General features: G+C 38.9%; 2 protein-coding genes and 1 long non-coding RNA gene across 8 annotated transcripts in view; 2 read left to right on the top strand and 1 right to left on the bottom strand.

Annotated features, from left to right (window-relative positions):
- SLC3A1 (solute carrier family 3 member 1) overlaps positions 1-2958 on the top strand; it is a 47843-nt gene extending 44885 nt beyond the window's left edge. The window contains exon 11 of the mRNA XM_045885079.2: positions 2518-2958. Coding sequence (XP_045741035.1) covers positions 2518-2958 — 441 coding nt within the window. The remainder of the gene's footprint in view (positions 1-2517) is intronic.
- The window catches only part of PREPL (prolyl endopeptidase like), a 69235-nt gene that overhangs the window by 10729 nt on the left and 42340 nt on the right, over positions 1-16166 (bottom strand). For 4 of the 6 annotated variants that reach the window (XM_045885074.3, XM_064572532.1, XM_064572533.1 and 1 more), the window contains 7 exons: positions 15410-15607; positions 11251-11426; positions 9503-9719; positions 5758-5907; positions 5246-5369; positions 4127-4200; positions 1096-3756 (listed from right to left, as the gene is read on the bottom strand). In XM_045885074.3, the coding sequence (XP_045741030.1) occupies positions 3667-3756; positions 4127-4200; positions 5246-5369; positions 5758-5907; positions 9503-9719; positions 11251-11426; positions 15410-15607 (1029 nt within the window). In that variant the 3' untranslated portion in view covers positions 1096-3666. Of the gene's footprint in view, positions 1-1095; positions 3757-4126; positions 4201-5245; positions 5370-5757; positions 5908-9502; positions 9720-11250; positions 11427-15409; positions 15608-16166 lie in introns of those variants that run through there. The other 2 variants (XR_010405715.1, XR_010405716.1) reach the window with 2 other exon arrangements.
- On the top strand, positions 4395-10203 carry LOC135361775 (uncharacterized). The gene is made up of 3 exons (XR_010405717.1): positions 4395-4723; positions 8342-8464; positions 9875-10203. It is a non-coding gene; the product is annotated as an uncharacterized LOC135361775 (long non-coding RNA).

Genomic DNA, 16166 nt, shown 5'->3' with positions numbered 1-16166 from the left:
CTTAGCCATTCACCACTAAGACTATTTAGACAGCACAGATACTGAACACTGCAGGAAGTTCTGTTGGACAGCATTGCTCCAAATGTCAAGAAAAGTATATTTTAAAATGGGCATTACAATTTTAAGGGTGTAATTTTCAGAGAACATTAGAAGGAAAAATATTACATCAAATCAGTTTGATGAAAACAATAGTACAATTATAAATAAAAGCTAAAAAAGGGGGCGCCTGGGTGGCTCAGTTGGTTAAGCAACTGCCTTCGGCTCAGGTCATGATCCTGGAGTCCCAGGATCGAGTCCCGCATCAGGCTCCCTGCTCGGCAGGGAGTCTGCTTCTCCCTCTCCCACTCCCCGTTTGTGTTCCCTCTCTCACTGTGTCTTTCTCTGTCAAGTAAATAAATAAAATCTTAAAAAAAAAAAAAAAAAAAAGCTAAAAAAGGGCTGTAGGATTATGTCTGAACATATGGTAATCACAAATATAAATTCACCTGTTAAAAGATAAAAACTCTCTTATGTCAGATTTTGTCTCGTTATTTTAATCTGAGAGTTTAATCCAACAGAAGAGACATAGCTAAAACAAAATATTAAAAAATTAAAGATTGCCACCTGGCTATAGCTATCAAATAAAAAAATGCATATAACCTTTTGCCCTAGTAATTTCATTCTGGGAATACCTGCATATGTGGAAAATGATAAATATTCAAGAGCTCTACCACAGCATTGTTTTTAATAGCAGATGACTCTGGATATGATTTAAGTATCTTATCAGCAGAAAGTCAGTTGAATCAGTTATAGTTAATTTATATAATTTATACAATGGGACTAGTATGCAGCTTTTAAAAAGAATGCACTGATATTATGAGACATCTCTAACATGTACTAAATAAGAAATGGTGTCCATAATGGTATCATGCCACTATTTGTATAATGAAAAGTATACCTACATATGTTTGCATAGGCATAAAATGTATCATACATAAACAGTAATAGTGTCCATTTCTGAGAGAGGAAGTGAAAAGCTAGAGGACGGTGTTAAGAAAAACCTTATTGTATACTGTGTGCATGCATTTCCTATTAGAAAAATACAGTTACAAAAAGTGGGTGTGGAAATATTTAATAGCAGACAAAATAGAATTCAATATGAAAAGCGTTATGAGAGAAATGCAATTTTCAAAAACTGATAAAAGAACATTCCACTACAAGTCATGAATCTATGCATCTAACAATAGCTCCAAAGTTTATAAAACAAGTACTATGAGAAATGCCAAGAGAAACTGACAAATCCACAATTACAGAGAGACACGTCAACATACTTTCAGGAAATAGACACAAATAATAGTTAACACTTACTGGGCACTTCTTTGTGAGTGGCACTGAACTATGCTTTTCCATGCATTATCTAAAGCTATAGAAAATGTTAATAGTAATTTGACAAGTCATATACATATACCATATACATGTACCATAAATACCTTTGTACCTGATAACAGAGAATAAACATTTTTTTCAAATATTCAGATGTTCACCGAAGACCACACATTAGGCACCTGCCCCCAAACAACAACGATAACCGCAACAACAGCCACCACCACCGCAGTCAACAGAGTCCAAGGAAATGGACACTACCACTGACTTGGCAACAGCTCTTATGAAGACTAATTTGGCATTATGTATCAAGTGTCCATACTCTTTGACACAGTAATTGTCTTTCTATCCTAAATAAATAACCCAGATATGGGGGAGGCACTAAAAATGAGAAAATATTAGAAAGCTGAAATGAGAGAGATGGTTAAGTATGGTATATCCATCCAATACAATATTATCCTGTCATTTTAAAATGACATTTTAACATAATAACAGGAGAAGGTGCCTGAAATGTTAAAGGAAAACACAACATTAAATTGTGTATGTTTTATATAGCTGTGAAATAAAGCCCAATCTTCCTTAATGGACACACATTAAAGAAGTACGATCTTTAACTTTCCCTTTAGGCAGCATTTTGCTTTGCATCCTTTTTTGCAACTTTCTGTTCACCATGCAAGGAACATATGTCTGCTGAAGTTAAAGCAACCCACATTTCTACAAAAGAGAACAGAGAGGCCCTGAGAGTCCATGGCCACAGTGGCTGCTTTTCTGCCAGTTACAGTGTAGCATAGTATTTAGGCACATTAAACACTTAGTTTAACTTAGTGTTTAACTTAGTTAACTTATAGACATGGACATTCGCTTTGGAATTCCTAAAGTGGAGTCAATTCTGGTCCCTCATCATCTCTGGCCAAGATGGAGCAGAGGACTGAGCAAACAATGACTCCCTGCATTTGCAGTCTCTCTCAACAGTAAATAAACTATTCTTATCTACCTGTCAATACTTACAATTTGGTAGTCATTTTAAGGGGCAAAACTGAGGCAAATTTTTTTGGGAAATAAGATCCTAGTTGATACTAGAAATATATTAAAAAAAAAAAAAACCCCAACAACTCTTAGAATCAAACATTTATGTTAATCTTTTTTTTATAATAGGTCCAAAAGACTCAGTCCAGATCAGCACTGAAGTTATATCAAGAATTAAGTTTGCTTCATGCCAATGACCTGCTCCTCAGCAGGGGCTGGTTTTGCTATTTGAGGAATGACAGCCACTCTGTCGTGTACACAAGAGAGCTGGATGGCATCGACAGAGTCTTTCTCGTGGTTCTGAATTTTGGAGACTCGACAACGGTCAATCTAAAGGAAATGATTTCCAGTATTCCCACAAGAGTGAGGAAAAGGTTAAGTACCAATCCTACCAACAAAGGCAGTGAAGTTGATACGTATGCCACTTTACTGGACAAAGGAGAAGGCCTCATCCTTGAATACAACACGAAAAACCTCCTTCATCAACAAACAGCTTTCAGAGACAGATGTTTTGTTTCCAATCAGGCATGCTATTCCAGTGTATTAAACATACTGCACAGCTTGTGTTAGGCACCTTTATGAAAGAGATGAAGACACTGGCATCCTGTTCTATATAAGCATTTCCAGTAACTTCACGTACAGCATGCTGCTGGGTAAATACAGCTTGAATGTAACGGCTTTAAAAAGGTTCCCCAATGTTTTTAAAAAATAATAAAATTATCACTTGTAGAACTTGTTAACTTTACTGAGCTAGCATTAATATAAGAGATGATCGGAACACCTTAGGACTCCAGATTGTTAGAAAGATCTGGTGAATTCTAATGTGAAGAATGTTATCTTTTTTCATAAAATACGGGCATAGCAACTGGAGGATGACTTACTGCTGAAGTGTCTAAAAACGTTCACTAGCAAAGAGGCAGGACCTTGATTTGTAAACTTTTCAAAGAAAATAGAACAGACAAAAACAAAGCTGTTCTGAAGGAGCGGGGGGAGAGTTGTGCTGTCACCAATCCTTCCTTCACCCCCAAGTCCATGTCCTTCTGAGGGACATGGTTTGAAAACCTATGGTTTGAAAACTACTTTCTTAGGTTAAGGGGCATGTGCACCAATGGAGAGAACAGTATAAGCAAGTGAGATGTACACTAGACAAAATTTGGATGGAGAAGCAAATTTTAAAAAATTACTAACTTAAAAAAAAATCTCACTTTTGCTTACCCAATTGGAAATAAGACTATGAAATATTTCAGTGTGTTTCCAATTCCCCTGGAATGCAGCATTTCAGAATTTTAGGTACTTCTTAAGATTCTCAAAAACACTGGTGCTGTCAAGTCCAAGTTCCTCGTACAAGAATTTAATTTGGGCTGTGATCTAAAAGAAACACATTTTAAAAATTAGACAGAGGGCCTTTGTGGTAAAACTCCAGTGCTAAATCTCTTTGTCTGTCCATCTTCACCTAACTCTTAAGTCAGCAATTTATGGCAAGGGTACTCTGATTATTTGGGACAGAGGCAGAAGGTGCTCCCAACAATTAAGATTCCATTACTTTCTTTAACAGAGCTCACAAGTGTTTAGAGGGAACCCTTTCTCTTGACTGACTCAGCGTTCCTCTTCCCCGCTGGGCCTCAGCCACAGACCTGTTAGAAGCAGCTGTCATAAACCCTGCTGCAACCAATGGAATGTTGACTATAGCACGGCTCTACTTGGGCCTCCGGCAACTGAGAAGGGCTTGATAACATACCTTTTTGTGAGAATCCTCAATCACATGATTGCCTCCAGGCTGAATATCTAACACAACATTGGGGGCCTGATAGCCTGAAAGAGTTAACATATGAAACGATTAGGTTTTTTTTTTATTCTTATGTTAATCCCCTACATTACATCATTAGTTTTAGATGAAGTGTTCCATGATTCATTGTTTGTGCATAACACCCAGTGCCCCATGCAGAATGTGCCCTCCTCAATACCCACCACCAGGCTAACCCATCCTCTCACCCCCCTCCCCTCTAGAACCCTCAGTTTGTTTTTCAGAGTCCATCATCTCTCATGGTCGATTAGGTTTTTTTGAGACTCATTTCTCCCCTCTTCTCCCACATATGCTATTAAAGTAATAGTGAAGGAAAAAGGCATAAACTATCATCACCAAGAAAGAGATGGGAAGGGGGAGGCAGAAGACAGACTTCTGAAACAGAGAAAGCAGGAAAAGGACCAGCAGCTGAGGACACTGGATGGAAGATACTTGTAGGGTCCCATGGAGAAGGTTGTGACGCAAGAGGAAGCCAGACTGGCCCCGTGGAATCAGAGTCATGTGACCTGGAAACAGCTACTATTGCAATGGGTGAGTCTGAGGCATGAAGGTGAAAACAAGGTGATTGAAAACTTGTATGTGGGTCCTTCCCTCCCTAAGCCCAAAAGGTCTTGCTAAGGAAGAAAGGTAAGAGTTCTTATCCAATGAAATGGAAAGATCTAAAGAAAATTAAAGCAGCTAGTTTGGGCACTGAATGAAGCTCCAGACCAAAAGCTTTAGAATCTCTTTTTCAGAAGTTTCCAAGAATAACAGCTCAATTAATATTATTAAATGAATGAGTGTTTTATGACCGTACATCTCTAAGTTATATTTGATGTTTAAATTTATTTTTCTTTGTGTCTTGCCTACCTTATTTTAATATTTCCTTTCAAAAAGAGGCAAGGCAGGTATAGTTATTATATATGCTTCAACTGAATAGTCAACATAGGAAAACCAATTGTTTGTCCAAAATCATGGGCAGTTGTCTATAGCATAAAGTGTATTACTGAGTAGTATGTGGAAGGTAGTAATAGTCCATTTAGCTAGGTTCCCTGCCTGCAGGTGGTCTCCTACCTTCACCAGTGTCCTTAGCATGCTCCATAATGGCTTCCTTGAGTTTCTCAGTATAGTTTACAATTCCTTTCAGAGGTACACGCTCATCGTTTTCATAAGCCGTGATGTGAATGGAAGGATAATGCTGAAAGAAAATAGATGCAAAGTTTACATTATTCCCTATGGTCCCTTTATACCTTATAGATTATGAAAAAGAACTACCTCCAATTTTTTGATATAGGGGCTAGATATTTTCTTCTCATTTGAGAGAGATCTAAGTACTAGACCACTTGGTACCTGGCACAGCCTTTCCTTGGCTGGCAAGGCCATGACCATAGCTAATCTATTCTCCTGAACTATTAAATTGAAACAAACACGGACTATGAGCAGAGATGGAGCTGAAAGGTATTTGGGTATTATAAGCGGAAACAACCTAGAGCCCTAGTAAATTCCTGTCTCGGCATGGGTGAAGTATCCTTTTGATTATTTTTTCTATCACTTTAGGACAGTGTATCAGAACTGTCTTTCATTACCTGTGGTTTAATATTTTGATAGGGACAGTAACGTTTTATGTAGCTCTTGTGTTTTTCATCAGATGAAGGATTCCCCCATTCTTCTAATTCTTCTAATGTCAGAGGAAGTGTAGTGTCCATCATGGTGTTGAGAACATCCAAGAAAGGTGCCTAAAAAAAAAAAGCCAAAGAAATTTAAACTTTGTTAGGAAACTTAAAAGTTGTTAGAACAAAGGTCAAGAAGCCATGTGGATTCCCAGGAGGTGGACTATCTACTCAGTCCTTAACTAGGGCTTGTGATTTATAACTGGCCTTTACGTTTTCAGACTCTGAAAGTGGTAAATTTATATATCATGTTTCGTGTGTATATAAAGAATTTATTTTCTAATTTCATAACTTTTTAGTTTGATGCCTTTATTTATACATGTATTTTATATAAAAGCAATAAATGTTACCACTTTACATCCATTAGGATGGGTACCATTAGAAAAAAAAACAAACTAAAAATAACAAGTGTTGTCAAGTATGTAGAGAAACTGGAACCCTTGTGCACTGTCGGTGGGAATGTAAAATGGTGCAGATGGTATGCTAGTTTCTAACTAAACTTAGAATTACCATATAATCCAGCAATTCTATTCCTAGGTATATATCCCAAAGAATTAAAAGCAGGGTCTTGAAAAGTATACCCATATTCACAGCAGCATGATGAACAACAGCCAAAAGATGTTAGGAACCCAAGTGTCCACTGATGGATGAATGGATAAGCAAAATATACACAATGATACAATGGAATATTATTCAGCCTTAGGAAGGAAACTCTGACATATGCTACGATAATGGATGGACCTTGAGGAACATTATCTAAGTGAAATAAACCAGTTACAAAAAGACAAATATGTATGATTCCATTTATAGGAGGTATAGATAGTCTAATTTATAGAGACAAAGTAAAATGGTGGTTCTGAGGGGTAGGGGAAGGGAGTGTAGAGTTTTGGTTTTGCAAAATGAAAAGAGTTCTGGAGATTGCACAACAATGTGAACATATATAACACTACTGAACTGTACACTTAAAAATGGTTAAGATGTTAAATTGTTATTTTCTCACAATTAAAAATAAAAAACCCAGTATGAGTAAACCAGTTGGACATTTTATATTTAAAAAAAGGCAATAAATGTTAATTGAAGAAAATCCAGAAAATATCCACACTGAAAGAATAAAAAATAACTCCCTGGCTTATAACCAGTGTTAAAACATTTAATAAAATGGCAGCTGCCTTTTTCACTTAGCTTATTGTCTTCTGTTAACATGCTTTTCAGCTTTCTCTTGTATTAACATTAACCTAGTGGGCAAATGCGATTCTTTCCAGCTGCTTAGCATCTGGACTCCTTTTCTGCATTTAAACTATCCCTAACCTTGGGCGCCTGGGTGGCTCAGTTGGTTAAGCGACTGCCTTTGGCTCAGGTCATGATCCTGGAGTCCCGGGATCGAGTCCCGCATCGGGCTCCCTGCTCGGCAGGGAGTCTGCTTCTCCCTCTCCCGCTCCCCCCTCTTGTGCTCTTTCTCTCTCTCACTCTCTCTCTCAAATAAATAAATAAAATCTTAAAAAACAAAAAAACAAAAAACTATCCCTAACCTTAAGAGGCAGAGCCTGCCTTTCACTAGGGAGGTGCTAAATGCGAGGCAGTTCCTTTCGCAGTTTTCCCAGCACACGGAGTAGCCACATGACTTGGGTCCACCCAATCAGACATAATGGGCTCCAAACTTTGAATGGGAAGTTTGTGGCTCAAAGTAGGGACCATGGAGAATTTCTTCTGGCAGAAGTGCCACATCTATATTGAGTTTTTAGAAGCAGCTCTGGCAGTATGAGGTGACTTGTGCCCAGCAGCGGTCGCAGTGATAGCCTCACTGGACCAGTTTATTTTTTATTTTTTTAAAGATTTTATTTATTTATTTGAGAGAGAGAATGAGACAGAGAGAGCACATGAGAGGGGGGAGGGTCAGAGGGAGAAGCAGACTCCCCGCTGAGCAGGGAGCCCGAGGTGGGACTCGATCCCGGGACTCCAGGATCATGACCTGAGCCGAAGGCAGTCGCCTAACCACTGAGCCACCCAGGCGCCCCTCACTGGACCAGTTTTATAGTATATTTTGGACATGTTTCTGGCTGTACAACCTCTATAAGACTGGTTCTATACCTGCCCTTACCCAATAGCTTTTAATAAATCCCTTTTCTGCTTAAATTCATCAGAGCTAGTATTTGGTGCTTCTAATTAAAACTATGAATCCTCTATTGTTGGATATTTAGGATGAATCCACTTCTTCTCTATTATAAGCAATGTGGGGTAAATATTCTTATACATACATTTCTGATTATTTCCTAATTTCTAAAAGTCACAGATAAGTTGTGTTTTCTTTATACTGTAAGTAACTGCTATTATTATCTTTGTATATAGGTTTTCTTCCCTCTATACTTAGCATTTCTTCTTAAAAAGTAGATTTATAGATCAGGATTATTTAACACTTATTTACTTAATAGAAGCCTACAGTGTATACCCCACATTCTCAGAATAAAAGAAACCTGAAAATAATTTACTCTCTCCATTCCAGTCATTATTTTCTAGCACGTTTGACCAGGAGCAGAATGATGAGGGTGAAATGAGTGGCTATAACATCACTTCATAATTTCGGACACCAGGAAAAGACTATACAGTTGACCCTTGAAGGACACAGGTTTGAAATTACTAAAGTCCATTTACACCTGGATTTTTTTCAATAACTATACGTACAGTACTGTATAAGCAAACCTATTTTTCTTATGATCATCTTAATAACATTTTCTTTTCTCTAGCTTACTGTAAGAATACAGTATATAACATATAGAACATACAAAATGTGTGTTAAAATCCACTGTTTATGTTATTGGTAAGGCTTCTGGTCAATAGCAACTGTTAAGTTTTTGGAGAGTCCAAAGTTATACATGGGTTTTTGACTGCCTGTGGGGGTGGGGTTGGGGGTGGTGTCATTCAAGGGTCACCTGTAGAGATTTTTTAAGATCAAAGCAAGATATTTCAATTACAATACAGAAAAACTATCCCTTAAAGATCTTTAAGAATGGAGTATCTAAAAAAGGAGAGCCGCTACATCTAGGACTGAAATACTGACAGGCAGTAATAGTCACCGTGGACTCCAGAGTTAGTGTGCTCTGCCTGACTCCCTGGAACTAGTGAGTCATATATGCTCTGTCTCTTTTCCACCAATTCTAAATGTTTTTAAAAAATAAGAAATAACTAATGAGAAAAGCCATTAATATCCTTCAGTGGAAATTCTCAAAAATTAATAACACTGTCAGGGAGGAAGAAAGGATAAAGGATAAGTAGTTAAAGTAAATTTAGAAGTTCTCCCAGAGCTACAATTCTGTGTTTAAATTTTAAAAGCGGGGTGCCTGGGTAGCTCAGTTGTTAAGCATCTGCCTTCGGCTCAGGTCATGATCCCAGGGTCCTGGGATTGAGCCCCCCATCGGGCTCCCTACTTGGGGGGAAGCCTGCTTCTCCCTCTCCCGCTCCCCCTGCTTGTGTTCCCTCTCTCGCTGTCTCTCTGTCAAATAAATAAGATCTTTAAAAAATAATAATAAAAAATAAAATTTAAAAGCTTTGTTATACTCCTACATAGCTTTGCTATGGTAAAACTGTAACGGAAATATTTTTCCTAAAGTAGCCTATGATTCATGCCTCCCCACTCTGTACATAGTAGAGAACAGAGTATACTCACCTCCAAAGTCACAGCTCTCAGCAGCTCTGGATTAGAATTACACAATGCTCCCACAAGCACCCCTCCAGCACTGAAAGCAGTCAGGGTTGTTAGAGTTGGCTGAGAAAAGCCTTGGCCATGAAGCGTCTTAATGCAAGCCTCTAAGTCAGCAAGGCCATTGAGTTTTTTAGTTAGCCGGCCATCAGCATGCCACTGGAGGCCTAACTCACCACCACCTCTGAAATTAAAGGGCAAAAAAATCTTTTAGTGGGGAAAAAAATATTAATGATGTAGGTCAGGGTCGGCAAACTGTAGCTGGAGGCCATTGTTGTTTTTGTTTTGCTTTGTTTTTAAATGGCCTTAGAGCTAAGAAAGGTTTTTACATTTTTAAAGGTTGGGAGAAATAGAAAACAACCAGGAATATACAAGAGACCATATGTGGCCTACAAAGCCTGAAATGTGGGGCGCCTGGGTGGCTCAGTCATTAAGCGTCTGCCTTCGGCTCAGGTCATGATCCCAGGGTCCTGGGATCGAGCCCCGCATCGGGCTCTCTGCTCCGCGGGAAGCCTGCTTCTCCCTCTCCTGCTCCCCCTGCTTGTGTTCCTGCTCTCACTGTGTCTCTGTCAAATAAATAAATAAAAATCTTAAAAAAAAAAAAAGCCTGAAATATTTATTATTTAGCTTTTTGGAGAAGAGGTTTGCCAATCCCTGATAACAGTCAAAAATGGATTTAACAAATGTTTTTTAAAAAATAAGAATCACCGTCATTTTCTTTTTATTCATTCACTTAAAGTAAGCTCTACACCCAATGTAGGGCTTGAACTTATGACCCAAGATCAAGAGTTGCATGCTCTGACTGAGCCAGTCAGGTGCCCCTCAACAAGTATTTTTTGGGTGCATGCTACAGTTTGGTCTAAATGCCAGCCTTAAAAATACAAAAAAGCAAAAATGTCCTGCTCTGAAGAACATAATTTTGGGGGGAAAGAAAACAGCTGCCAAGCAATGTGGTCACTGCTTTCACACAAGTGTATTTAAGGTTATCCTAGAGGCAGTAGAAAACATCCACCTGTCAGGTTAGGGGTATATACTTCCTAAAACAAATGCTTAAGAAGGAGATGATACCTAAGCTGAGGACTGGAGGAAAAGGAGTTCCCAGAAGCGCAAAGAAAGGGAAAACATCAAGACACAGCAGGTGAAAGGAACAGAGGGGAAAGAGTTTATCATCTGAAAGGATGTAACAAAGGCTGAATATATAGGATGTATGTGGCTGGAGTGCAGGACATGTTTGGGTAGTAATGATAACTATCACTACAGAGATAAGCCAGATCACAAGGATGTTAAATACTACACCGAGGAGTTTGGATTTTATTTTGGAGATGGGGAGGTGGAGAAGGATTTTAAGCAGAAACATAAAATAATATTTGTGTCTTGAAAAGCTAAAATAAATGGAAGTCAGAGTGGAAAAAGGATCTAGCTTGAGAGACTATTTTAGAAAAACCTAAACTCAAGAGAATTAAATGGAAATAATAACATTACTGAGATTAGTACCCAGACTGGTACATCAATTCTACAAATCTGTTGCAAGGTCCTAAAAATCTATCCTTTATCAACTAGTCTGTTAAATCCACTTCCACCAGCATATGTTTAGGAATACACAAATTCAATAACACAACTGAGATAATAAACTTTGTTCCCCGATACACTGTTATGCTGGACATCTGTCACGATGTCCTAGCACTCATATGCCAGGTGAAATGCTGCTGACTCACCGAACATGGCAATATGCTAATATCCATCCATCGTCTACCAACACCCGCCTTTCAGGTCTGAAATTCATTTTTAAATCCATTCCATAAGCTCCATATACATGTACCAGGAGAGGTTTCTTTTGTAAGTCCTCAGAATCCGTTTTGTGGAAAATGGTCATTGGCACTGATTTTCCATCCTGGAAATGAAGAGTTATTATGCATGTAAGTAAGAGTCTTTTAAAACAGCTTATCCCTGGTTTTATGCATTACTTATTGATGTTGAGCACAAACTTCATTTAATTAAGGCAACAGAGAGGTGCTTGGCTGGCTCAGTCAGTGGAACATGTGACTCTTGATCTCGGGGTTCTGAGTTCGAGTCCCATGTTGGGTGTAGAAATTACTTAAAAATAAATAGGTAAATAAATAAATAAAATAAAGACAACAGAGTTATGGTCTTTAAAAATACATCATGAAAAAAAAGAAAATAGTAGGAAGGGAAAAATGAAGGGGGGGAAATCGGAGGGGGAGATGAACCATGAGAGACGATGGACTCTGAAAAACAAACTGAGGGTTCTAGAGGGGAGGGGGGTGGGAGGATGGGTTAGCCTGGTGATGGATATTAAAGAGGGCACGTACTGCATGGAGCACTGGGTGTTATGCACAAACAATGAATCATGGAACACTACATCAAAAACTAATGATGTAATGTATGGTGATTAACATAACATAAAATTAAAAAAAAAAAAAGAAATAAAATACATCATGGTTCGTCCCCATTTTCAGCTATACTGCTGACCTGTAATATGAACTAGAAAAGAGCAGTCAAGACTCTGGCTTGAAAACAGTTTATTAAATGCAGCTTTTCATGTCAGTAAAGTGATTTTAAGGAGTTTTTCACTACCATTACTGTAATTTTTTTCTTTCAAGCTAAGTCAATATATACCTATCAAGGTTAGACATACGAGCACAGCATTTTTCCTATACCTATGGCTAGATACTGACATTTCTCATCTTTGAATATTTATAAACATGCTGATTAAAGTTTTAACAGCTCAATTTTCTGTCCGCTATAGGCAGTCCTCAACCATTAGCACCAGAATTTCTTACTGACCACTACTGACATCCACCCTCATCCTCTTCAAAGGCCTACCTTTATTTTTTAAATGTTTAATAGTGGTTTAAGTTTTATAAATTTTAACATCTAAATTACCTTAGGGCTAGTTTATTCCCCAGTGTAGTTCACATTCATTAATCACAAACTGACTGAAACTAGGCATGTCAGGACAGACAAAATTAACATAATCTGAACTACTTCTGATCTTCCTTTCATAGAAAAAGGGCAGAGAAGTTGGTTCTCACCCTTACAGAAACTAGTGAAACAGTGCTAGTTTACATAAAATAAGAGAGAATAACAAAAGGAAAATAATATAACCAAGCCACTCTCCCTATTTTTTTCATTCTCATTGTGAAAACTTACCTTTGGGGCACTGGAATATTATCAAATAAGGAGGCAATCTTTCATCATTCCTTATCACACTCAGCTTGTTCCGAGTGTAACTGGAGTTTCACTTCTCAGATTCATTCATTCTTATAAAATGAGGTAGATTAATTTCTATAAATTATCTTTGTCTTTTCATCTCCCCAACTTAAATCAATCAGAGAAAAACTTGCTGGTTGAAAACTTACGAAAAAGAAGAGGTGATGGGCTGGATCTGAGTTCATCAGCAGTGCAAAAATGCCTGTGGAAAGTTATAGCAGCAGGGCGCCTGGGTGGCTCAGTTGGTTAAACGTCTGACTCTTTTTTTCTTTTCTTTTTTTTTTAAAGATTTTATTTATTTATTTGACAGAGAGAGACACAGCGAGAGAGGGAACACAAGCGGGGGGAGAGGGAGAAGCAGGCTTCCCGACGAGCAGGGAGCCTGATGCAGGGCTCGATCTCAGGACCCTGGGATCACGACCTGAGCCAAAGGCAGACACTTAATGACTGAGCCACCCAGGTGCCCCAAGCATCCGACTCTAGATTTCGGCTCAGGTCATGATCTCAGGGTCGTGAGACTGAGCCCTGCGGTGGGCTCCCTGCTCAGCATGGAGTTTGCTTGAGATTCTCTCTCTCCCTCTGCCCCACCCCGCCTCTCTGCATGCACTCTCTCTCTCTAAAATAATAAATAAACCTTAAAAAAAAAAAATAGTAGCTTCCACTGAGCACTTTCTCCCTTCTTCCCTAATTCATAAAGCATCCCTGGGTTCCCCAAGAACTAGTTTCACTGTTCTTCCCATTTGGGGTATGATAACTACAACATTTTGAAAGACTGGTATAATCCCACATTTCTAAAGTGGAACAAAACCTAAACATGTATTTGTTGACAAAAAACAAAACACAAAAATCTGGATGGTAATGCACTAAATGGTAAACAATAATTATGTCTAAGAGGTATAGCAACAGCAAAGGAACTGGAAGTAGTCATCTAAACTTTACACATTCTGCATTTTTGCATTTCTTCTAAGAAATGTATTATTGAAAAATACAATTTAAATAAAGTTATTAAAAGAAAATCAATGAGTTAAAAAATTCATAAAGACAAAAGGCTTCGTCACAATCCATTGCCAGCACATATGAAATTATCTGTTGCTTGGTATGCTAAGGTCTGAAAATTCCTTAAACCCAAGGCCACAGTTTATTAATTTATTCCTCACTTGCACAAACTTTCTTTTCTACTTTTCACTCTCCTGTCTTCCCTCTTTTACACTATACTTTGGCCGTAATGCCCTTCTTTATACTTCTTTCTTTAAATTTTACGTAAGCTCTGCACCCAACGTGGGGCTCAAACTCATGACCCTGAGGATCAAGAGTCTTGGGCTCTTCTGACTGAGCCAGTCAGGCAGCCCCGTCTTTTATACTTCTTGAATGCACCATTTCTCCCTCAATTTAGGGCCTCCACACAAAATGGATTCCTCCTGTCCCCTTTCTAGCTTAATTCTTTTTTTCTGTTTTGAAAGATTTTATTTATTTGAGAGACAGAGAATGAGAGAGAGAGAGCACAAGCTGGAGGAGGGGCAGAAGAAGAGGGAGAAGCAGGCTCCCTGCTGAGTAGAGAGCCGGATGCGGGGCTCAATCCCAGGACCCTGGGATCATGATCTGAGCCAAAGGTAGCCACTTAACCAACTAAGCCACCCAGGCACCTCTCTAGCTTAATTCTTAATCATCTTAGAGGTCCTACCTGAGACATCACTTCCTCAGAGAAGCCTTCTGTGATCTCTCCAGCCTAGGGAAGGTCCCTGTGTCATGTTTCCACTGTACTCAGTACAGCTTCCTTTGCAGCAGTCAGTACATAAGCAGTTACTCCTTCAACATCGGTCATCTTCCCTGCTAGATTTAAGCTCCATGAAGGCAGGACTGTATCAGTCTAGCTCACTCTAGTCAATTGCTTACCAACTTCACAATTTTTGCCATAACTAGAAACCAACTTTGGCTATTTAAGTCAACTTTAAAAATTCAAATATAGGGGCGCCTGGGTGGCTCAGTTGGTTAAGCGACAGCCTTCAGTTCAGGTCATGATCCTGGAGTCCCGGGATCGAGTCCCGCATCGGGTTCCCTGCTCGGCAGGGAGTCTGCTTCTCCCTCTGACCCTCCTCCCTCTCATGCTCTCTGTCTCTCATTCTCTCTGTCTCAAATAAATAAATAAAATCTTAAAAAAAAAAAAAAAATTCAAATATAAACAACATGTGAACTCAAGAGCTTGATATATGCTAGTTATACTTTTTCTAATCCATGTTAAATAAATATATCAATATTGGGGTGCCTGGGTGGCTCAGTCGTTAAACGTCTGCCTTCAGCTCAGGTCATGATCCCAGGGTCCTGGGATCGAACCCCACGTCTGGCTCCCTGCTCAGCTGGGAAGCGTGCTTCTCCCTCTCCCACTCCCCCTGCTTGTGTTCCCTCTCTCACTGTCTCTCTCTCTGTCAAAAAATAAAATCTTTAAAAAAAAAAAAAAAATCAATATTAAAGTTTAAAAAATATCCATGTATCCTCTAAAAATCATTTGGGTCTTACCGGGGTATGTGAGATCCACTTTACAGAACCATGCTAATGTAACACCAGCAGCAACCACACAGTGCCTGACAGATAGCACGCCTACGCCTGCAGTAGATGGGGGCTCGAGTTGAGGTTATAAAGACTTACCTTGCTTTTGGCTTCCAGACGTAAAACACGACTAGTCTTTGTGATTGGGTCTTCATGCCCAGTTTCCTCAAACAGTTTGCCCTCTGCAAACTTGTACGTGTAATATTTTGGGGGACGTATTGGAGAGCAAAGCTGAAAGGGGCAGTTCTTCGGGTCTGAATTTGTATCCATTATGAATCCACAGGCCCAAGGAGGGAGCTAAAGAAATAAAAGTTATTTTTACTCTTTATCTAGACATTAAGTATCATTAATTAAATTCCTGAGTCTGCTACAAATAAGATGATAAGGACATCAAGTTTACTTTTATCCACTATACATAATGCCTCATTTAAATATTATCTCAGCACAAATATATTTCGAGTAACAAATGAACAGACCTCTACACTGATGACAAATAAAATAAGGACAAATTATAGGAAAGTGGTTTATCATGACTCTGGATTTACATGATACCTCCTTTAATAAAGATTATTATTTCGGGTATGGTTAAGAAAAAGAGCAAATCAAATCCTAATTCCAGAGCCCAGCCACATCTCCAGATCTCTGTTCTCCTGGGTCACGAAATCCCCCTCATCTGTTTTACTAATTTGCCCCCAGCCCTCCGCCTGCTGCCCAGACAGCCACACTGATGACAGTTATTATTCCAGGGCTACAAACTGGCGCAGCAGCACTAACGCACTTACAGTTTGTTTCTAACTTTAGCTCCCAGGCTGACTATTGTGCAGAACAAACCTTTCCTGGCATATCCACTCTGAGG

This window comes from Mirounga angustirostris, unplaced genomic scaffold (genome assembly GCF_029215605.1).
Source record: "Mirounga angustirostris isolate CCGP_5_RB_7025 unplaced genomic scaffold, mMirAng1.0.hap1 SCAF_10, whole genome shotgun sequence".
Classification (NCBI taxonomy): Eukaryota; Metazoa; Chordata; class Mammalia; order Carnivora; family Phocidae; genus Mirounga; species Mirounga angustirostris.
The sequence above is the reverse complement of the archived record's forward strand: the minus strand, read 5'-3'. Positions and strand labels throughout refer to the sequence as shown.